Below are 22591 nucleotides of genomic sequence, written 5' to 3'. Positions count from 1 at the left end.
ATTATGTCTCATCAAAGCACATTTTCATGGTGTGACAACCCATGGCTAGTCAACCACATGACTTGTAGAAACATGTTGAATCCAGCTGTTCCATAGAAGGATAATTGTGATCTCTTGATAGCTATGGTGACCTTGGTATTAACAGAGGGCAGAGGTATATCCATGGCGAACAAGAAGCAAGAACAAGACGGATGGTAGAACAAGACTATGGAAAAGACAGTTTCTTTTGTGGGCCCCCAGGTGAGTGAAGTCTTAACATACACCTTCAAAATGTAACGACCAAGAAAGAGGGGACAGTGGGAAACTGCAATAGCACAAAGAGATGTAACATCCAGTACATGTGGAAGTGTTCAGAAAATGCCCAATAAAGCAGTCAGGCATAATACAATTCTGTGCACTCTAATGTGTCTTTCGTCTAGTGATCTTGCAGCATTTTGCAAACATTAATTTATTAAGCCTCCCCAGTTATCGGTGAGCAGAGCTAACTGAAATTTTGTACAGGTTTTAATTTTATTCTTGAAAAATGACTTCTTCCCTTAGCCCCCCAAAAAATCATTGATGAAGGGTGTGTTCTTAAAAAAAATTAAAAATTAAAAATTTTCTTCCAAAATTGAAAATTTCCAAAAATGTTCATTTTGGAATAATGAGAAAGTACCCATTTTATCTCTCAGTTTCTTACTTTCTCTCCTTCTTTTTTCCCAACTGGAACAGTATGTAAAAAGTAAAAAAATGAAAATAACACTTTGCCTCAAATAAATTTTTTTTCATACTTTTCCAGTGGAAAAAAGTAAATAATAAGAGGGGGGTGGGGGTTTCTCTCTTCCACAGTATTCCATTTTACAGATGCGTGGGGAAATTGAGCACAGAGAGGTTAAGTGACTTGCCTGAAATAACATAAGTGAGTGGACTTATGGGAATAGCACCTAGATATTCTGATTCCCAATCCCCTGCTTTAAGTCATCCTCTTAAGTACTGGAGTACAGAACTTACAGTTTCTCAGGGCCTCAGCCTCTCCCTCCCTCCCCCACAACCAACTATAGAGATTTTTGTCAGGAGGTAACAGTGGGTACAGAAATGGCCTGAATCAGATCCACAATAGTTTCGCTGTAGAGAAATGAACTTCACAGGTGAAAATTATAATGAGAGAACCCCATATGTCCCTCCTTTCCTGACCCTGATATATATGGAAAGCGTGATGAGGCAGGGGTCCCATGAGGCAATTTGCACACTTTATAGCCCTATCGTTCATCAAGATCCATAAGCTCTGTTGCTCCATTTCAACTGATAGAATTATCAGTGGTGGACTTACACACGGCATTATGTTTTTTAAGTAGACTAACTATTTCAAACAGTATGGCTGATTCCTCCTCGGTTACCTCACTACATTTCTGATTTTTAGGAAAGAGTTATTCTCAGCTGGTGTTTATGTCCACAACTGCTGGGAGTTTGTGGAACTTGCAAGCGATTCAGTCCATGTGTCAAATTGAACAGGACAAGGTTAGTATTACCATGGGGAATGTATACGTATGCAATCTCATTTCAATGTACTGGTTTAATCATTAACTAAAAGCTAGCAAGAAAAAAATCATATGAGAGATATAGTATCTTTCATCCTGGAGAATGCCAATGGATTTTACAGGTTTATAAATAAAAGAATAACTTTACCTACCACTGAAGTGCAGCTGCCTCTGGGCTGAAGAGCCATAGCTGTTTTGTAGTACACACACATCTTGGGCAAGAAACTGATGATAGTATATTGAACTGAAACTATAGGATTTAGGGTGGTTAATGTAATTACCAAAAGAGAAATTTGCCCATATACTGAGCCTAACACCCCACACACTACAGTGAGGAGGACCACATAAACAGAAAGATTAGATTAGATTATGATAGTTTTGTGAAAAGCACCATGGGATCTTTAATAAATATAAGTGATCAGATTCATTGGACGTTGGCACTTCCAACAGCACAACATCCTCTCTAAATTAGAGGTGCCAGATAAGATGGTGATAGATAAGCAATATGGCCTTCTATCCAGAGAGGACTGCACTGGATGTGACTAGACTTAATCTTCTAAATTGCCAATAATATTTTAATCCAAGACTGGTAAGAATGGCTCCGTGGTCTCTTGGCTGTAAACTGACAAACCTTTAATTCTGTGGATCGATTAGAAGAGGTGAGAGGCGGTGGGTTGCTCTGTGCCGCTGTCCAAGCTTTCTGGAAGCTTTCATCTGCTTCCTGTTTGGTCTGGAACTGTTCCCTTGATGCTGGAGACATCAGTTCCTCATTGGATTGTGGACCTAGGCCTGGTCCCTCTGGAAGCGATGCAGGTGATGGGGCTGTTTCCGTTGATGGTGAACCACTCTCCGCTGGTGCACTTTGGGGTATTTCAGGCTCTGGCTGAGCCTCTTGTGTAGAGTCATCTGCTGCTGCTGCCAGTGCAGGCTCGGTGGTGCCCTCTGGTGTTGGAGCTGTAGACAGGGTTGCAAGCGCTGGACTCAGTGCTGGCAATGGTTCTGGTGCTGGTTGCTTTGCCAGTTTCGGTTCGGGGACTGGCTTGGGCTGGGTCTGTGGGGCTGGATCCACTACTGCCATTGCAGTTGTTGGCAGGGGATCCAGTTCCACCACCTCCATCTGGGTTTCTGGTAACACAGACAGGGCCCTGGTGGAAGGCTCAGGAACAGGGATAGGTGTGGAAGCTTGCTTAGTCTGGCTGAGGGTGACCATTCCAACCCTCTTGGCCAGCTTTACCTGGTTGGCCAAGTCTTCCTGCAGCAGCATGGGAATGGGGTAATCATCATAGACTGCAAAAGTCCACATTCCTGACCAGCCCTTGTACTGGACAGGTAACTTGGCTGTAGGCAAATCGAAAGAGTTGGACTTGAAGGGTTGAATCGTCATTTGGGCCTTTGGGTTGATTAAGTTGGGGTCCACTAAGGAAGCACAGATAGCCGACACTTGTGCTCCGGTGTCCCTCCACGCGGTGACCTTCTTCCTGCCCACACTCACAGTTTCCCTCGACTCTGAAGGTATCTGGGAGGTATCTGGGCCTGAGGACCTCTGGTGTGATTCTGGTGCAATGAACTGTAATCTGTTGGGGTTCTTGGGGCAGTTGGTCTTTACATGCCCTGGCTCGTTACATTTAAAACATCGTCCAGCTGACAGGTCACTGGGCCGAGGTGGTTGCTGGAGAACAGTGTGGTGGGATGATAAGGTGTCTGGAGTGTTCCTTGGGGTGTAGTTGGGGCCTTGGGCTGCCCCTGGTAGTAGGGTGGGGTCTGAGGTTGTCCCTTCTGGTATCCGCTCCAACTGCGACCAGGGTTGTTTCTCTCCCCATTTTGTTCTGGTTTGCCCCACCTCTCTGGCAGTCTGTGACTGCTTGTATTGATCAGCATAAGAAGCAAGACTTTCTGCTGAGTCCATTTTCTTATCCCATAATCACTGTTTTATATCCTCCTTGGACATATTCAGGAATTGCTCCTGAGTCATCAAATCACACATTCCTACAAAGCTAGTAACACCCCTTCCTTTGACCCATTTATCTAACAGAGCCTTCATCTGGTTTATATAAGCCACATTACTTAGTCCAGGTCCTCTCATAAGGGCTCTAAATTTTACTCTGTAAGTTTCAGGTGTAACTTGAAATTGCTTTAAAACCAAATCCTTGAATTTTTTATAGTTAGAAGCCTCATCAATAGGTATCTTATTGAATATGTCCAGAGCCCTTCCAGTCAATTTTGTGACCAATGGGGTCATCTTGTGAGCTTCAGGAATTTTATGGAGTGTGCACAGTCTCTCAAAGGTGAGAAAATATTCAGCAATATCACTGGATTCATCATATTGTGGACATAGTCGCTCCCATTTGGGGATTGTTGGGTAAGGATTGTTAGGGTTATCCGGTATATTCTCCTGAGCCTTTGCCTTCTCCATCTCCAGGGCATGCTTCCTCTCTCTTTCCTTCTCCTCCAGTTCTTTTTTCCTTGCCTCCATAGCTCTCCTGTGGGCAGCCTCTTTGGCTTTTTCTGCCTCCATAGCTCTCTGGTGGGCAGCCTCTTGGGCTTTTTCTGCCTCTTTCACTGCCTCCAGTCTGGGTAACTCCAGTTTGTGTTGTGCCTTGGTTTCTGTCATCCTAGCCTCTCTGTTTTTAACTAACTTTACACCCGAGAGTTAGAAAGAAAACCACAAAACAAAACCAAAAAATCTGGCTTGTAAAATTTTGCTGTGTGGTAACATGATACCTATGTTCTCTGATAGCTATTCTCAGCCTACAGAAAAATCCTTTAAAAAAAAAACTAACACCTCTGTCTCCATGCAAATAGACAAAAAACCCTCTAGCTGCTCTTAGCTTTAAAAAAAAAAAAACCTCTTCTGGTCTGTGAAAAACCAGTTTATATAGTGAAACTTCAGTCTTGCTTAGCTATACCTTAACCAATCATTTTATTAACCTATCCTAACATATTGTAACAAAATTCTCTAACCAATCATATCCCACCACATTAATTAATTTTGCAAGGTGTAAATCAGTTATGTAACAGACAGAAACAATCAAAGAACCAGACAGAGATCATACATACATACAATAGAGAAAGGGGGACCATAAAAACAAAACAATAAAGAAATGGGGATTTCTCAACCACAACTATGGATAAGTGATTTCTTGCCAGACAGAACGCTGTCAAATTAAGTTTTCTTTAACCATCGTAAGATCTGGTTTTTTATCTAGTGATGTTGGGTGCTATTAGGACAGGATCGTCTTCTTAATAGCCTGATATTACTTTGTTTTAATGTAATGTAGATGGAATGTTAGGATGTGATTTCCTGCTTCTTAGCTAATGGCTGCTGCTCTCCTAATACAGCTGCAGACAAAGACTTTAGGCCTTACAATATGGCTGCAGGAAAAGGCCTTATCCTTACAGCACCATGCCTTCTGCTTATGTCCTTCACAGAACGTCACTGCGGTGCAGAAAAAAGAAGCTTAAAAGAAAAAGGATAAAGGCTTAAAAATTCTCATCTTAGTGGTCCTAATCCAGAGAATGAATGTAAAACGAGGAAAGCTGCTGTCACTAATAGTAGGACAATGGATTGAGGAAGGATCCCAATTCCTAAATCAGTGCAAGAAATATATAACAGAGGCTATTAATTTAGTTTTGGAAAAAGTGCTGCCCAAACATCTTGTTTCAATGGCTACAATATATTGTATTTTGTCAACAAAAGGTTGGGGAGCCAGGGTTTATAAACATGAGGAGGACAGGATAATTCTAGTGAGAATTTAAACACTCTGCTGTATAAAGGCAGTAGAGTAAAAAGTGGGAGAGTCTAATCTGATGTTCTCCTATTGGCTGTTTTTCAGATCCGCTCACATGCTCATTTTGGGAATCTCTGTCAACGTACTGAAGGCAATGAATGCTGCCCAAGCTGGTCTCTGGGTAACTATATTGCTGTCCTTCACAACAGATCTTCTTGTTTGGAGATAACTCAAGCAGATGTCTCCCACACCCTGGCACTCCTCCGTTCCTGTGCCCCAGATTACCACAAAGGCATCCTTATTCCTTCTTGCATAGGTCCCAGGACTGGAAGAGAGAAACACTCTCAGTGTGCCAAAGTACCAGAAAAATGTACCCGGTTCAGTGGTATTTACCAGCTTCTTCACTTCTTGGTTGACAGAGACTTTCTCAGTCTTCAGACAATGGAATATCAAGTGCCATCACTGAAATACAGCCTGCTGTTTTTGCCTACAAAGAAAGGAGCATCTATGATGGAAATCTACCTGGACAACCTGGAGTCATGGGACCTGTTTGATAATTACACATCAATCACTGGAATGGACCTGGGTCTTAAAGAGAAACTATTCCAGCACTATCTTCTACTGGATACCATGTATCCAGTCCTGGCAATATTAGCCATTTTTCTAAGTATGACTTTTTATTTACGCTCAATCTTTATTACTTTTATGGTCCTTATGATTGTTGTCAGTTCTTTGATGATCTCCTTCTTCTTGTATAAGGTGGCCTTCAGATTCACCTACTTCCCTTTTGTAAACCTGACAGCAGTTGTCATTCTCAGTAGCATTTGCGCAAATCACACCTTTGTGTTTTTTGATCTCTGGAGCCTCAGCAAGAGCCAGAATCCTTCTGCAGGCCTCCTGCAGTGGATGAGCCAAACCATGCACCACTTTGGGTATCTCATGCTGGCGTCTTCCTTTACAACAGGTGCTGCTTTCTATGCTAGCTATATGAGCAATATAATTGCCATCTGCTGTTTTGCCATCTATATGGGCACCTGTGTGTTGGTGAATTTAGTATTCATGGTAACTTGGCTTCCATCTTCTGTTGTGTTGTATGAACGCTACATAGCAACAAACTGCATTTATAAACCAGAAGACTATTGGAACTATAGTGGGCATAAAAGAGTTATTTTCTCTCTCCATCATATACTCAGGGGTCTCCAGAATACCTTGTGTGAAACCTCCAAGCTGTTATTTGAGAAGATTCTTCCATGTGGTGTTATAAAGTTTCGTTACATTTGGATCTGCTGGTTTACAGCCTTGGCAATAGGGGGTGCCTACATTTCCTGTTTTAATCCTAAACTAAAACTCCCCAGTTTAGAGATGCCATCTGTCCAGATGTTTAGGTTAAGCCATCCCTTTGAGAGATATGATGCAGAATACTGTCACCAGTTCATGTTTGAGAGGCTGGAGCATGGAGAAGGACAACACATGCCCATCACTATAGTCTGGGGCATACTGCCTGTGGACAACGGGGATCATTTCAATCCTAAGAGCAATGGCACGCTGGTGAAAGATACCACATTTACAATCCAAAATCCTGAAGCTCAAAACTGGCTCTTGGAGTTCTGCCAAAAAGTGAAGAATCAAACTTTCTACTATTCTGATCTGGAGCAGAAATCTACAGTTTGTTTCATGGAGGAGTTTCACACGTGGATGGACAGTCGCCAGTGCTCCCAGCAAGATCACAGCTTCAATCTCTGCTGTAACCACTTCCCCTTCCCCTATGGAAGCGAAGTCTTCCTGCACTGCATCAAAATGATGATCATGGAACAAGGCAGAGATGGGGCTGAAACCTATGATTTGGGTCTTAGATTTGATGGAGAGGGAAACCTAATTGCCTTGGTGCTACAGTTTCAAACTATTTATCACTACAGCTTCAACTACAGCAAAGCCAAACAATTCTACAATGAAATTGGCCACTGGATAACAGAGGAAATGAAAACTGCCCCCATGGGGCTTCAGAATGGATGGTACACCAGTAAACTAGAGCTATATAATCTCCAGCACAGTCTTAGCACAGAGACAATGGTGGTCATAGGACTATCCATAACCATCTCTTTTGTGGTGCTGCTGCTCACCACCTGGAATGTTATTCTCAGCATATTCTCTGTTACAGCTATCACAGGCACTGTCCTGGTAACTGTTGGACTTTTGGTGCTGTTGGAATGGCAGCTCAATGCAGTGGAGTCTCTCTTCATTTCAGCAGCAGTAGGCCTCTCCACTGACTTTACAGTGAACTACTGTATTTCCTACCACTTGTGCCCACATTCTGATCGCCTGAGCCGAGTGGCCTTCTCTCTGAAGCAGATGAGCTGTGCCACTGCTATGGTGGCATCTGCTCTGTTTTCTGCAGGTATCATCATGCTGCCTGCCACAGTGCTGGCATACCGGAAGCTCGGGATATTCATAATGATGATCAAGTGTATCAGCTGTGGATTTGCCAGCTTCTTTTTTCAGTCTCTATGCTGCTTCTTTGGCCCAGAGAAGAACTGTGGTCAGATCCTTTGGCCTTGCACCTATGCCTTGAAGGACTATTCTGATGACTCCAGGCCAAATGGAAGCTTTAACTGTGGGGGAGAAGAGAAGCAGAACAGATTACGGAAGGTGCAAGAGTCTAACACTGCAAATGAACAGTATGAGCTCCAGCCCTTGGCCAGAAAACTTAGTGACAGTTTTGACAACAGCACTTCCACAAGCAAACTGTCTAATCGTCCTTCTGTCCTGTCTGAAGACATACAGCTCCAAGACAGCAGGTGTCCCAGAATAGGAATCCATCCTTCTCTTGAAACAGACAGACAGAATCTGCAGGAGACTCTAATGGACCACCGTGTAGATCTTTGTCAGTGCCCTGCCTTGCAAACATCTTCTCCTTACAAACATAGCAGCTCGGGAGCAGAAGCAGAAATTCATGGAGAGAGACTCTGCAGGGATTGTAGATGTCAAAAATATGGTCCAAAAGCCTGGGATGGATACATGCTGGATTATCTTTATTCAGCCAGCATGAAAGATGAAGGACAGTTAAATAAATCTCAGTGTTCTAGAGACACTGCTCAACAACAGTCAGATTATACCTCAGAAAATACTAATATCCCTGAAGCTGAAATTTACAAATTTCACAGAGGCCTTTGTTCTCATAGCAGTTCTTTCAATGTGCTCAACGCCTCAAGTGAGATCTCTCTCAGTGATTTTGAGCAGAGCATAAAACTTGCTGAGTCAGCCAGTTCTTGTCCCAATGTCTTAGATGTGTCTGATTCCTGCTGTGCAGCAGAGAGAGGTCACCTGAATGGGAAGAGAGACACCCTGAGGTTGGACCTGAGAGAGACCGTCTTTGATGTATCTCTACCAGCATCCCAGCAAAACAGCTCTTCTTGGAAAAACCGATTGGGATTAGGGAGTGACGGTCCAGTTGTTTTACCAAACAGCCAACCAGACATGCCTGATGTTTGGATCAAACGATCCAGTGCACAAAATTCTGGTTACAGCAGCTGAAATCTCCAAGAAAGTAAAACTCAATTACAGAAGAAAACAGGAAATAAACCTCCTATTTACACTGTAAATATAAAATCTTTCTTCCCTTCCCTCTTTGAGCTAGGTATTTCAGCTGCAGAGATGCCTACATTTTCACTGAGTCAGCAAATCTGATATAAAAAAAAAATGAGGATTAGAGATGAATTTTAATGCAGTAAAAAAATGTTGACCATCCAGCAGCCCATGCCATATTCACATTTGTACTTTTTGACATTCCCTATAGTGATTAGATTTTGTTTTCCTGCCAAGTACAAGAAAGAAGGGGATAATGATTAGAGAGGTGACTCTCTCTAGATATTTAAAGAAATAAATCCCATGTAGAAAAATATTTATAATTGCTAATCATTGGAATCTGGCTAATGGCTGGAAAGAGAACTGTTTCCTGTTGAAGCAGATCTCTGTTTTTATTAGCAGTCCAGGTTTACAAATTTCCCCAAAGGAATTGTATTCAGATATTTGTTTAAATCTGCCCAGTGAGTGTTTTTCAACTGGTGTGATCTGTTACTCTTCAATGAGAAAACTATATAGTCCAGCCCCAAATATCTTTCTGATCAGGATTTCAGCTGGTTTCACTGGAGGGAACTCCTTCTGACACTGCTTCAGCGTGGGGTTTTCCTAGACAGAAAGCCATCTCCTTGTCCTCTGTGACTTGGGCAGCTTGTGTTTCATGTTCACAGCTAGTTTCTATCCCAGGCAAAAATGTAAAAATATTTTTAAAGTTGGCATATCTGCTGAATCTTGAATTTTAATTTTTTCTTTACCAGAAAAGACAAAAAAGAACCACGTCTTTATTTGTTACAATAAGAAAAAGCTTTCTAAAAGTCAGCATAAAAATAAATATTTATGACAAACTCTCCTGAACACCGTCATACCTTGTGCCTTTGCTATGAATATTGTGATTCATTTTCTTTATGTTGTACATGCCCAATGTGTTTTCCTATGGCATCAGCAAGAGAAAATTTGCACCTCTGAGCTTCCATCCATCAACATGCACACTGTAGCTATCTATTCGTTCATATTAGCTATCTGGAAAACTCACCAAGGTTGGTTGGTGCAGGTTAGCAAGAGCTAAGAAATTCAAAAAAGCAAGAAATTCAAGTAGGAATACTGGACCTTCTGGTTTGTATTTAATATGGTTCAATTTTCCAACTTGATTTTATCTTATGGTTGCCTGGATCCCATACGGATGGCACCTACAACTTGCATTTCAACTCTACAGTAATAAATACAAAGAGTGACTTGAGAATACACGGTGACTTCGTTCTTCTATAAATTGGGACCTCATATTCATTGCAATGATTTGTAGCCCACATCTGAAAATGATGTCAGCAAATATAAGTATTCCAGAAAGTCAATGACGGATTTTATAAATATCTCTTTATTGTGTGTGCCCATATCATTGTGCAAGTGGGATAAGTGTGTGCGGGGGTGGGGGAGGAGGAGAGGGGAGAATCCTCTGATTGAAATATAAAACTAAGGCCTAGTTCTGCAAGCTGATCTAAACTCGAGGAGTTACACCTGCACAGATCAGCTTGCACAATTGGGGTGTAAGGGGAGAGCTGATTATGCAAAAACGTATCCTTTAGCAGTATCTACTAGTGCAAAATTACATAGCAATAAAGTTAATAACTAAATATAATATTTCAAATGACCCAGCAACAGTTCTGTGAGACCTCCCTGTGAGAGATATCTCTTATAATTGTAACAAAAGCCTGATAAAACTAGTAGCAGCAAGACTGGTCTTGGCTCAGTGGTGGAAAAATCAGTATCTCTGTGTTCTATCTCAGGCACGTGTCCTGCAAAGACTTACATACTTGCTTACCTTTAAAAACATAGCTCATTCTAATGGTATGCCAGAGTATGTGATATCCTTGAATAGAAAAGCTTATCTATCAGATTTGGGTAAAAGAAGGAAGACACAAACAAGATAAATATTTAGACATATGGATATGCCTTGTATTATATATTCAGAAAAATAAATAGCAGCAAAACCTAAAACTATCTATCTACCCTTCTTCAAATATTGAGGACAAGCTCTGAGTTCCAAAGGGCTTGTAGCTCTCTTAAAAGGCAAATAAGCTAAAGGATGTTTGGGAAAAAAGATTGGCTTGTTAAAAGAGAGAGAGAGAGAGAGAGAGAGAAAATATGAAATGTGTCTGAAAAATCTGATCAAGTTCTCATTTTTAAGTAGGGAGTTTTCAAAAATACAGTTATATGTCTGTTCTGTGACCTCTAAGCACACTTTTTTAGGGGCAACCAACAGCCACAATGCAATTTTGTGTGTGTTAAGAGTTTCCATTACAAACCATATAATTTAGGATTTTAGAAGTTTTAGAGTCCATAAAATGTGCTTCAGTCTTAATTGGTCAAATTCATGCCTTTATATTCATACCTATGATTAGTGTACCATTATTGCACAGTATTTGGGGACTCTGTATATCACTGTATCTGTTGAAATAATTTTAAAATAAATAGTTAAAAAACAGATGGCCACTGTTGTCACATATGGTAAACACTTGCGGCACTACTTCCCTTTAAGGGTCTTTCCCCCACATCAGTCCCTGTGACTAAAGCTTATCAGAAAATTTTCATCAGAAGATTTTTGCTGGGAAAAGCTGTTTTTGACAAAGCTTTTTTTTCCCAAAAAATTGTATAATTTTTTATGAAATTTCCCATAAGAAATTTCAGTATGAAAAATTTCATTTTGGAAACATTTCTAAATTTTGTTTCAAATTTTATTTTTTCATTTGTATATTATTTGTATGTTATTTCCTAACATGTCAGCAGTAGTAGTTCACAATGTATTAATGTATATACCATATAGTAGTGCATATACATATTATGCACTACAGCTGACATGGCATAATACATTAATTGAAATATTCTCTTGTGAAATCATTAAGGGCCGCTGTTTAGTACTGATCAAAGTGTTTCCTGCTTATGTTAGAGTGATAAGACAGGTGAGGTAATATCTTTTATTGCAGGGTTCTCAACCTTTCCAGACTATTGTACCCCTTTCAGGAGTGTGAGTTGTCTTATGTATCCAAAGTTTCACCAAACTTAAAAACTACTTGCTTACAAAATCAGACATAAAAAGACAAAAGTTTCACAGCGCACTATTACTGAAAAATTGCTTATTTTCTCATTTTTATCATATAATTATAAAATAAATCAATTGGAATACAAATATTGTACTTATATTTCAGTGTACATTATAGAGCAGTATAAATAATTGTATGGAATTTTAGTTTGTACGGACTTTGCTAGTGATTTTTATGTAGCCTGTTGTAAAACTAGGCAAAGAGCTAGATGAATTACTGAGTGCCCTGGAAGACCTCTGTGTACCCCCACCAGTACAGCTACCCCGATTGAGAACCAGTTTTATTGGACCAACTTCTGTGGTGAAAAAGTCAAGCTTTTGAGATACACAGAGCTCTTCTTCAGGTCCTGCTAGTGTTGTAAGGAAAGGTTGACATTCAAGTTATGCAGGAGTTACTGTGCACACCTCTTAACACAGAATGAAATAATGTATACATAATGCAAAATAATACACAATTGAAAACATTACAGCTGAAATTCAAAATGTTGTGAAACTAACGTTTTCCACAAGGAACGTTTTGAGAATATCCATTGTGAAGGAAACTGCAAAAATAGTAGGTTTTCTTCCTATTTGGAATGAAACCAAATTTCAAAACGCTCATTTTCCTGTGAAATGGAAACCCTAAGTTCGCAGCAGCTCTGCTCCTACCTCCCTGCAGGGACCCTTGAGCTGGTGGTGCACGGATACTAAGCAGGGTTCAGAGGAGCAGCCGGGTTAGTCTGTATCCGCAAAAAGAACAGGAGGACTTGGGGCACCTTAGAGACTGACCAATGTATCTGAGCATGAGCTTTCCTGAGCTACAGCTCGCTTCCTCGGCTGCATCCAGTGGAAATAGTCTCTAAGGTGCCACAAGTCCTCCTTTTCTTTTTGCGATACTAACCAGTGACAGCGCTGCTAGCTCATTGGGAGCCCTACCAGGAATATTTCCGCCCACCCCTACGAGCTACTAACTGCACTTTCCCACAAACCAAACAGGAGGGGACCCTCGCCTTGCTCCGCCTCTGAACAACCAGCTAGTCTGCCTATGCCTAGCTCCACTGCTGGGGCACGACAACCCCCACCCCCGCCCCCCGCAGCACCGGCCACACGAGGGCTGGGGGGCGAGACAGGCTTCCACGCTGCCAGCGCTCACGGGGACGGGAGGTACTGCAAGTCTGGTCGGTCTGCAGCTGGGCGAGAGGCCGGGCAGAGCTGGGGGGGGGCACCCCGCTGCGCCGGAGGCTCCCTCGCAGCCGCAGGGCAGCCCAGAGCAGGAAAGCCGCCGCCGCCCCCCAAAGCCATAACGCAGCATCGCGGCGCTCCTGGAGGGTAGGAGGCTCCGCGCCGCCCATCCTCCCCGCCCGAGGGAGGCTCCCCGAGGGGGCACGTGCGCGCGGACGCCTTCCCCGCGCCTCCGCCTTGGCCGCCCCGGCTCAGGGCGGTGAATTCGGTGGGGGCTTCACTTTCCCCACTGCGCATGTGCAAACGCCACCCGCCGGCTTTGCGCCTGCGCGGCCTCTTCGCCCCGCCCTTCCGTCGCCGTTCCCACTTTCAAACGGCAGCGGGAACAGCGCCCACCCAGATAAGTGCCTGTCGCCGTCACCTTTCTCTGTCCCGTGAGCCGGCACCCGGTCCGGGGCGCCCCCGGTCCGGCTCAGTGCAGCGCGCGGGACGGGTCCGGCCCGGCTGTCGGGCGGGGGTGGGGAGGCGCTTTCCTAGGGTCCGACACGCGCGGGCTGGTGGGCGCGTCCGTGGAACCGGCTTCGGTTCCAAAGCGAAACGGTCGGAGCGGCCGCGCTGTTCCCGCGGGCCTGGCCGAGCCCTGCGCGACCTCCCCTGGGTCTTTCAAACGCCGCTCGCTGGGCCGCTGTGCGAGACTCCCCACCTGCCGGGGCCCTGCTAAGTGTGTGTGTGTGTCCGTCCCGCCGGGGACCGGCGCGCGGGGACCCCTGCCCCGTCCTCGCCCCGCTGGAAGAGCCTGCGGGGCGTTGATCGGCGCTTCCTTCCTGTGTAGCCCTTGGCGTCCAGGCGCGCGGCGGCTCGCGCGGCTCGCGCGGCGGGGACCGGCAGGCCATGGAGAGCGAACATTCCAGGATCCCGGTCTACAGCTTCCATCCGCCCACAGCCCTCTCCCGCAGCGTCCCCGCAGGTCAGTGACCCTGCGGGCGTGCTGCAGCTTCAGGCTGGTCACAGCACTGCGGCTAATCGTCCTCTCTCTCTCTCTCTCCCTTCCTTCCTTCCTTCCTTCGAGTAAGGCTGGGAGACCAGCACCTTTTGAGCAGCAGCGAAGTATTATTGCCTACTTCGAAATACATGTGGTCTCTTATATTGTGAAACGTTAATACGTTACACTTTCCACGACTCCTCTTTTTCATTAGCTGAGCACCTGTTTGTGTCTCAAAACCAGTTGAATTTTTGCAAAACAGGGAGAGGGTGTGCTAGAAGAGTCAATTTTTATTTTATTATTAATTATCATTATTATCACTGCAAAGTTGGTTGGTGGGAAAGAACACAACCCCTTGCATTTTTAGGAGTAAAGGAGCCCAGGGATACTTGACTTCTAGAAGGCTGATGAGAGATGGCTTTGAGGAGTTTTTGGATTCAGAAGGTGACCTAGGTCTTAATTTTCTAGAGTATTAACTTTGCCCTCTAAAGAATCCAGGATAAATGCTCATCAATATCTTTTAGTACAAAGGTTCTCAAACTGTGGTCCGCGAGCTGCAGATAGTTCCCCCTAAGGTGTGTGCCTGGGTGGTCACACACAAGAGAATGAATGGCCACCCACCTAATTAGTGGTTTCAGAGTAGCAGCCGTGTTAGTCTGTATTCGCAAAAAGAAAAGGAGTACTTGTGGCACCTTAGCGACTAACAAATTTATTTGAGCATAAGCTTTCGTGAGCTACAGCTCACTTCATCGATGTAGCTGTAGCTCACAAAAGCTTATGCTCAAATAAATTTGTTAGTCGCTAAGGTGCCACAAGTACTCCTTTTCTTTTTGCCACCTAATTAGTGGAGCTGCTCAGGCGTGGCTCCACTAATTAGGTGCCTGGACCCTGGAGAAGACACATGTAAGGTGAGGTGGTGGCCTTGGGGGGGAATAGGGGATAGGTGGGAGGGGGCAGTGGGGTGAGAAGAGGCGGTAGGGGGAATCGGGGACGTGCAGGGCTGCGGTGGCCAGAGAAAGGCAACTTTCCCCAGCACCAGGGTTGTCAGGGAGAGACTGCCCTCCTTCCCAGCCTCAACTCTGTGGGAGCTGCCTTGGCCAGGGAGAGAGGGAGAGACACCCCACGCCCCCCAGCCCTGGCCTGGGGGCTGCCATGGCAGGGGAGAGAGGGCACATCCATCGTATTAGAAAGGTAGGACTATTGATATTAAAATATGAGTTGTGTGCTCTTATTTTTAGAACAAAAATGTTTACTATTAAGGTGTTTCTTTTATTTTTTATATATATATTTAAAAAAACACTTTTATCCAAAGCGCTTTACAATAGTTAGCTAAAATGGTACAAACAACATTTGGAAAGATCATTAAGTGGTCCACCAAGACCTTCAGCAACTTTCAAGTGGTCTACGGGGGAAAAAAAGTTTGAGAACCACTGTTTTAGTAAAACCATGAGTATCACTGTTTTAATTTGCAGAATGGTTTTAATCTTACTAGTAACTACTATAGTTCATCCAATATTAAACCCTGTAATTATTTTACAACCTTAACTATAACAGTGATAAATAGAAAACTCTTAGCATGCCATCCTCATGTGTTCATAACCTCTTGAAACTTGTATTTTGGGCAGAAACGCTCCATGCTTGGCCTCCTAGGCTTGTCTTCATTCCCTGTGTTTTTAATGTGTTTGTGAGATAACAAATGTGTGTTAACTATCTCTGTAAAAACATAGTGGAGCCAAGACATGATAGTTTTGCTACTGGATTAACTAGGTGAGATCAGTCCCAGGAGGGCATATAGTGCTGACCTCACACATCTGCTTTGGATTTTATAGCAAGATAGCTATCGCACATTTATCTCACTGTTCTTTTTTAAAATCGGTTTGCATCATTGCTGAGCTTTTTCAAAAATTATCCTACTGTTGGTCTAGTAGTGGTGCAACTCCACCAGTGCTAGCAATGCTGGTAGGGTGAGTGTAAGCCAGGTAAAGTCATCTTAACCGCAGTTTTGCCTAACTTTGCTCAGAGGATGTCAAAACAATACGATGGCCAAAACCCATGTGGCTACTCTACACTAATGCTCCTATTGCTAGCCTGTCGCTGAACTTCCAAAACTGCTTGGTGTGAACAAGGCCCTACATAATTAGTGGAAATATCAAATGTTAAAGAGTGGCCAGATCATCATGACATACAGTCAGTCTGTATATTCAGAGAACAAGCTTTCTCATGACTTTGTGTGACTTTCATCTCAGTGTTAGAAGTCTGTAGTTGCTTAAGCAATGTCAAATTAAATCTTCTAACCCTAAAATTTTTAAATCGCTCTGTTCTTCATTCAACACTGAACAACTTTGGCTATCAAAGCAGTGTTCATGTATCTGTCTGATGTTGAAATGACTGTCTGTGTCATTAAACCTGGGTGTCAAGCCATCCGATCCACTGCTGGAATGGTAAACCACATTCTAAAACTGCTTACTGTAGCCCATCCAGGGCTTAAGTAACATAAATTTTTTCATTCTGAGCCTGTATTCTGTTCAGGATTTGGAGACTGTAGGGATGGGGTGAGGCGTGCTACTTAGTCATTGTTACTTCACATCTTGTTAGAGTGACATGTTAACATGCAAGTGATTCCTCTGAAGTTCAAGATTTCCTAATGTAAAATTTGGAGGACTTTTTGCTCTTGTTAATTCCTCGCATTGTTCGGTGACACTTGTATCTTGTTGCAGATATACAGACACCATTTCCATCGAAGAAACAGCGTATCAACAAAACAGTTGAGCCAGAATTCAGCAAAGATCCCAATTTCACTTTTAGCTCAAATGTTCCAGAGGATGGTGTCTTCAAAGCCAAAAACCAAGGGTAAATGGAAAGTACATGCACTGACAAACTTCAGGTTTTTAGTAATCTAAAAATTCCAAAAGGTACTCCAGTCAATAGCAAAAAATACGCCTAGAAAATCAAGCTTTTGTTAAAGTGATAGTTGGTTTGGTGGTTTGGCAAAATTACTACACGCTTTGATGATAATAATGATACTTCTACCATTTTAGTCTCTGTAGGTCTACCAAGAAAGCAGAGCCTCTTTCTAAAAAGACAGCAACAATTGCACGAGGGTAAGTTGGTGCAAAAAAACTTCTCTCAAATAGTACTATTAGCTGCTCTGATGAGGCCCAGTCTTGTATGGCAATGAACAGTATGGTCTAATTCATGTGCTGATGGCCAACCATCAACTCTCGCTACATGGAGCCCAAAACACTCTAGTATTAGTTCAGTGCACACTCCATCTTTCAAGAGAGAAAGCTACACTACTGCAGGTGCACTGAACGCTGGCTGACGCCTCCCTGGCTGAAGCATGTCTTAACCATGTTTAGCTGAATACTAACCATAAATTGGCATCTGTTAAATCCTCGGTGATGTGTCACTCTCTACAGACCTCTGAGCCGATACAGATTGGAGACAGAGCTAAAGACGAAGAACCAGTTGTTGGAAATAGCCAAACAACAACTGCACTCAAAGCTGGCAGGAGCACAGGTAAAAAGCGGTGCTTGGCTGATCATCTTGTTAAAAGATTATCTGGTAATACTTTTATGAGCTGTGTGGGGAATAATGCTGTGGCTCATTGAGTCCAAATAAGATCTCTTCTGTTCCCATGTACCACACTCCCAATTTACTTGTTTAAAGTTGTGACTGAAGCCTGCTATTAGGTCTAGTATGTGATACAAGGCAACGAGTTTGTCAAGATTCAGGGCTAGCTGCACCTCTGTCTCCTCTTGATTTTTCTAGCTTTTAGGCCTTGACTTTTCACACCTCAGGCAAAATCATGTGATTCTTCTATTCTTAGACCAGACCCTATACTACAGTACCAAGTGTGACTGCTCAACAGATCCAACTGGATTTGGGTACCTGCAGTTCTTCCCTTCAGGAGCTGTGACCAGTGGTGAACACAGTGACACAAAACAGCTTTCTTTAAAAGTATTCTTGAATCTGAACAGTGGGAACACAGCATAAGAATACTCCTGGGGGCATTCTGTGCCAAGAAAGTAAAAATTCCACACACGATATTTTAAAATTCTGCAAATTTTATTTGTCAAAATAACACTACCTAATCATGCCAGTTTCAATTATTTTGGTAATTTATTTCAAAATATCTGTCAGCAAGTATGTTTGTAACAATACAACATACATACATACACGCAAATTCCCGCAGGAGTAGAATTAAGGAAACCTCTGTGACAACCCAGTGTCCTGTTTCTCTGCCCCCTTCACACCCCAGAGCGCAGCTGGAGGGCCAGACACCCACAACCCCTCCCCTCCCCGAGCCCAGCTGCAGGGCCCCCCCCTTGCTAAGATACCCCCCCTTATCTGCCCCTCTCCCCAGACACCTGCCCCTCTCCCCTCCAGAGCCCAGGGATCTAGTGGGAGAAACAGCATGATGCTAGGTCCCAGGCTTGTGCAGAATTTCCTGCGTGCCACTGTCTCCTTCCCTCAGGGCATGTGGGGAACTGCAGCTCCCTCCCCTGCCCCCCAGCCGTTTCTTCTATGTGTGAACTGGGCTCTGCTGGGTCCAGTGGCCCCTACTGGCAGCCAGCAGCACTGCAGCCCATTTCGGGGGGGGGGGGGGCAGGGCAGAATTCTGCGCACAAAACGTTTCTGCGAAATCCTGCATGACGCAGAATTCCCCCAGGAGTAAAATAACATTTTAATTATTAAATTATTAAAACAAAAGTCTAGCTTTTTACCTAAAAGCTCAAGTAGGCCTATATTACCCTAGACCCCTTCAGGAGCAGTCTGTTGCCTACACTCAATAGTTTCTGCTTCAGTCTCTTCCTCTTACCCCTTAACATTCTGACTTCCTCCACAGCATGGCCAGGTCTACACTTTAAACTCTTGTCAGCAAAGCTATGTCAGAGTTATGAAGAGCTATGCCAGCAACAATCCGTAGTGCAGATGCAGTTGCACCAGCAAAACTGGGCTTTTGCTGGTATAGCTTATTCTCTGTGGGGCAGAGGGCAGTGCTTGAGTAAGCTATACCAGCAAAAGTGTGGTTTTACGGGTATAAGCTGTGTCTATACTAGGAATGCTTTGCTAGTAAAATATGCTGGTATAGCTATACTAGCCAAGCGCTCCTACTGTATACCTGGTCTGTGTCTCTAAAGCCTTCTGAGATTTTGCTCTCTCCTCATTGGACTGAGACATTCCTGGATAAACCTATTTTAGCAAGTCAATAGGGGGTCTAGCCAGCACTCCAGGACAAATAACTCCAGTACTGTCCATCAAGAGGGGCTGTTCAAGATTTACTGTCCCCTCCCTCCTCTTCCCCCCCCATTTGGAGTGCATTTCATTAGCAACATTGTTAGGAATTAATACAACATATGCTTACATTAATTGAGTCCAGAGATAGTATTAAATTATTACAGGCAGCTCCAAATCTGTCAGTATTAAAAAGTGGTGAGAACTAAATCAGTGTCCAAGAACTTATCTCCAATACATTGGGAGCAGGTATGGCTGCGAATTAGGAAGAAGTTGGGAGGAAACAGGAAGAATCTTTTTAGGGGCTCTATTGACTTCTAACTTGTGTGGTACTGATAGGGCACTATAAAAGACTTGAGAGAAAAGAATGAAGTCCTGGAAGAAGAAGTTCAAAAGCTGAAGAAATTTCAAGAAAACTGCATGGTGATTTTAGAAAGCAGAAATATTGATCCAGGTAAGGACTAACTATTTCAGTTCTAAGCATAAGGTGGGGAGTTAGCCCCCATCTCATCCCATTATGATAATTGGTACCCTGATTCTTCAGGTGTGACCTTTTTGTTGTAACCAAGGAGCTCATGTGACATTCATGCTTGACTTCAGGTTTTGGCAAACAGCAACAGCACTAATCACTCTGCGCTGAAAGGGAGAAGTTGTTCTATCTGGCTCTCTGCTTACTACAGAAGAACCAGACTCATAACTCCCCAGAATACTTGATTTGCTCTTAATGTAGATTTAGAGGCTGATTCTGCAGTGAAGTGACTTAATACTGTGGGTGAAGGTGAGGTCTAACAGCTAGTGGGGAATCGTTTGGGTAACTACTAAAGAAGCTTATGAAAGTATTTATAAACCAGTTACAGGCAATGAAATCTTGGAGGAAGAAGATACGAAGGAGTGTCAGAAGCAGACAATGGTGAGAACTTTTGAGTGGAATTGGGTTACAGATTTTTGTTTACTAGAAGTTTAAATTGATAATAGAGGCAATTGCTGTGTGGTGCAGAACCTGGATAAACTAAATGCTTTGGGCTTTTCTTCAGTTGCTGACAGAGAAGCTTAAAGAAGAACTGAGACTATTCAGCCAAATGGCTGCAAAACAGGAAGAGCTTCTGGTAAGACAACGTTTTCCTTCAGAAAACCACAGATATTCAGTTGCCTGGTTTGGGATGAAGTTCTGGTTTCCTGGGTTCTCTTCAAGCAGACCAATGTACTGTAGCGGGCTTACTACCTTGCCTCCTGTCTTCTGTTGTAAATATGCATGTAATAAGGACATTCTAGGTGGTATTAAGTTCCCAAAGTAATGGGAAGGGATTACAGCTAAAATCGGTCACGTCACTGAAATTAACAGCCAGCTTAACTTGGAAGATCCAGTATAATCAAAGATAATCAGGATTAAGTATAGTCAGAACTGGAATGAGAGGCCTCCAAAAGAGAATGAAGGGCGCACCAGGAAGCTAGTGATTCTGAAAATAGCAATGAGCCAATGTTGCAGAATTGTTGGAAAGGGTGGCGGCAATGTTCTGGAAGTGCAAATTTACGTATCTACTGAGAAGTTCCTGCTACTTAGGGTCACTAAAGATCTCAAGATCCTATTCACAACAGATGAAGCATTATCCTTCATGGGAGGAAGGATGGTCCAGTAGTTAGGGCACTAGCCTGGAACTCAGACTTAGGTCCAACTCTCTGCTGTGCCACAGATTTCTTATGTGACCTTGGGCATGTCATCTGGTCTTTACTTTCCAATCTCTACAACAGGGGTGGCCATCCTGCGGCTTCGGAGCCGCATGCAGCTCTTCAGAGGTTAATATGCGGCTCCTTGCATAGGTGCTGACTCCGAGGCTGGAGCTACAGATGCTAACTTTCCAATATAGCTGATTGGCAGGGCTGCCAGTGGGTCGGAGGTGCTGGGAGCTGGAGGGGGTAGCGGATAGGGGGCTGCTGACCTATTACTGTGGCACTTTAGCAATGTTCATTGGTAAATTCTGGTTCCTTCTCAGGCTCAGGTTGGCCACCCCTGCTCTACAACAAGGAGTACAGTACTTGCCTACCTCATGGAGGTCTTAAAAATAAATTTGGTTGCCAAGTGCTCAAATGCTACAATAATGCCCATATAACTACCACAGGTAGCATCCTAGTCAAATTTCAGCTACCTATGCATTAGTGTTTCAGAAGTGGCTCTTCAGGGTGAGAACTCCTACTATGCCACTAGCATGGTAAATTCAGAATACCCAAGATTCCTTAAACCGTGGTCTTTACTGAATTAACTTTGATTCAGCTGGATGTAGCCAAAAAACAATACTTAATTGTACTCTCACGTGATCAGCAGGAGTTTTGAAGTTACCAAGGGCTGGTCTTGAACAGGATGTCTTAGTAAGAAATTGGTGCTTTGGGGTAAGGGGCTGAAGCAAAGTGGTCTTCCTGGTGTGGCTTGACTTACAAAAAAGCCATGTGCTTTTAGCTCTGCTGACTCTGTGGAGTCATACATACTGTATTTGTAACAGTCCCTACTGTGCACTAACTTGCTCTTTCCATATAGACAGCAACAGCTATGTGGAAACTGGCAGAGAATGATAGAAACAATTTCCTGGAGAAGCAGCTATCCTTTCAGAAAGAAACAGAAGAGTATGCTGCCACTGTTGATCAGGTGGAGCTCCTCTTGGACACATGAGGAGTAAGGACTAATCCTTGTGTCATGTTTGTGCCCTTATCAGCTTCTCATGACATATGTGGCTCTGATCCAGGAGCATCGTTTACTGTCAACAACAGAATTAAAGGTTACTCATGGGTCACAGAGTACACCAAAGCCCCTTTTTAAGAGGACTGATAAACCTAAAAGAGATGTATTAAAGTCATTCCACCATAGAGGTTCCCCTTCATAACATAAATATATATAACTTTTTTTTTACTCTTTTGTAATTTTTTTTTTTTTACAGACAAACCTTTCCAGCTTTGTGACTTTACCTGTATTGCGTAAATCAATTTTACAGTTTCAAATATGTCTATCTCTATGGGGAAAATAACCCTGTTTTTTAGGCTTGTTTTAATGCCTGCTTCTGTTGTTCAACTGTACTTTCATATTTCTAGTAAATGACTTATTACCTCCAACTCTGGTGGTAGTTTACTCCACTTAATCCATCATCACTTTTCCCAAACTGCTGTTCTTGCTCTTCTAGCTGAGTTCCAGCCCTTCCCCTTCCGCATCCCTGGCTGCACATGCCAGCAGTAGCTTTCCCCTACGCAGCTGCAGGAAGTGTAAGTTGGTGCGGGCGGATGGCTGAAGAGTCCCGTGCGGCTCAGGGTC

General features: G+C 43.4%; 2 protein-coding genes across 4 annotated transcripts in view; both read left to right on the top strand.

Annotated features, from left to right (window-relative positions):
• Window positions 1-11254, top strand: part of DISP2 (dispatched RND transporter family member 2) — a 38105-nt gene extending 26851 nt beyond the window's left edge. Inside the window, exons 6-8 of one of the 2 annotated variants that reach the window (XM_084630646.1) lie at window positions 146-240; window positions 1400-1497; window positions 5351-11254. In XM_084630646.1, coding sequence (XP_084486772.1) covers window positions 146-240; window positions 1400-1497; window positions 5351-8776 — 3619 coding nt within the window. In that variant the 3' untranslated portion in view covers window positions 8777-11254. Of the gene's footprint in view, window positions 1-121; window positions 241-1399; window positions 1498-5350 lie in introns of both variants that reach the window. The other variant, XM_084630645.1, reaches the window with a different exon arrangement.
• A 1833-nt stretch (window positions 11255-13087) lies between these two features.
• Window positions 13088-22591, top strand: KNSTRN (kinetochore localized astrin (SPAG5) binding protein). 2 transcript variants are annotated; one of them, XM_084630494.1, is made up of 9 exons: window positions 13088-13223; window positions 13909-14043; window positions 16776-16908; window positions 17097-17159; window positions 17478-17577; window positions 19636-19750; window positions 20148-20206; window positions 20331-20402; window positions 21827-22591. In XM_084630494.1, exons 2-9 carry the CDS (start codon window positions 13968-13970, stop codon window positions 21956-21958), a joined length of 750 nt encoding a protein of 249 aa, XP_084486620.1. In that variant the 5' UTR covers window positions 13088-13223; window positions 13909-13967; the 3' UTR covers window positions 21959-22591. The 2 variants fall into 2 exon arrangements, with proteins under 2 accessions (XP_084486620.1, XP_084486621.1); XM_084630495.1 differs by lacking the exon at window positions 13088-13223 and adding an exon at window positions 13341-13480.

Source organism: Lepidochelys olivacea (genome assembly GCF_965140295.1).
Source record: "Lepidochelys olivacea isolate rLepOli2 genome assembly, chromosome: 6".
NCBI lineage: Eukaryota > Metazoa > Chordata > Testudines > Cheloniidae > Lepidochelys > Lepidochelys olivacea.
The sequence above is the reverse complement of the archived record's forward strand: the minus strand, read 5'-3'. Positions and strand labels throughout refer to the sequence as shown.

Coding starts and splice junctions, on each gene's coding strand:
- KNSTRN (XM_084630495.1), top strand. CDS start 13,372: ATGTGCAAACGCCACCCGCCGGCTTTGCGCCTGCGCGGCCTCTTCGCC. Junction 19,751..20,147: donor AAGCAGAAATATTGATCCAG/GTAAGGACTAAC, acceptor TTTATAAACCAG/TTACAGGCAATGAAATCTTG. Junction 20,207..20,330: donor AGTGTCAGAAGCAGACAATG/GTGAGAACTTTT, acceptor GCTTTTCTTCAG/TTGCTGACAGAGAAGCTTAA.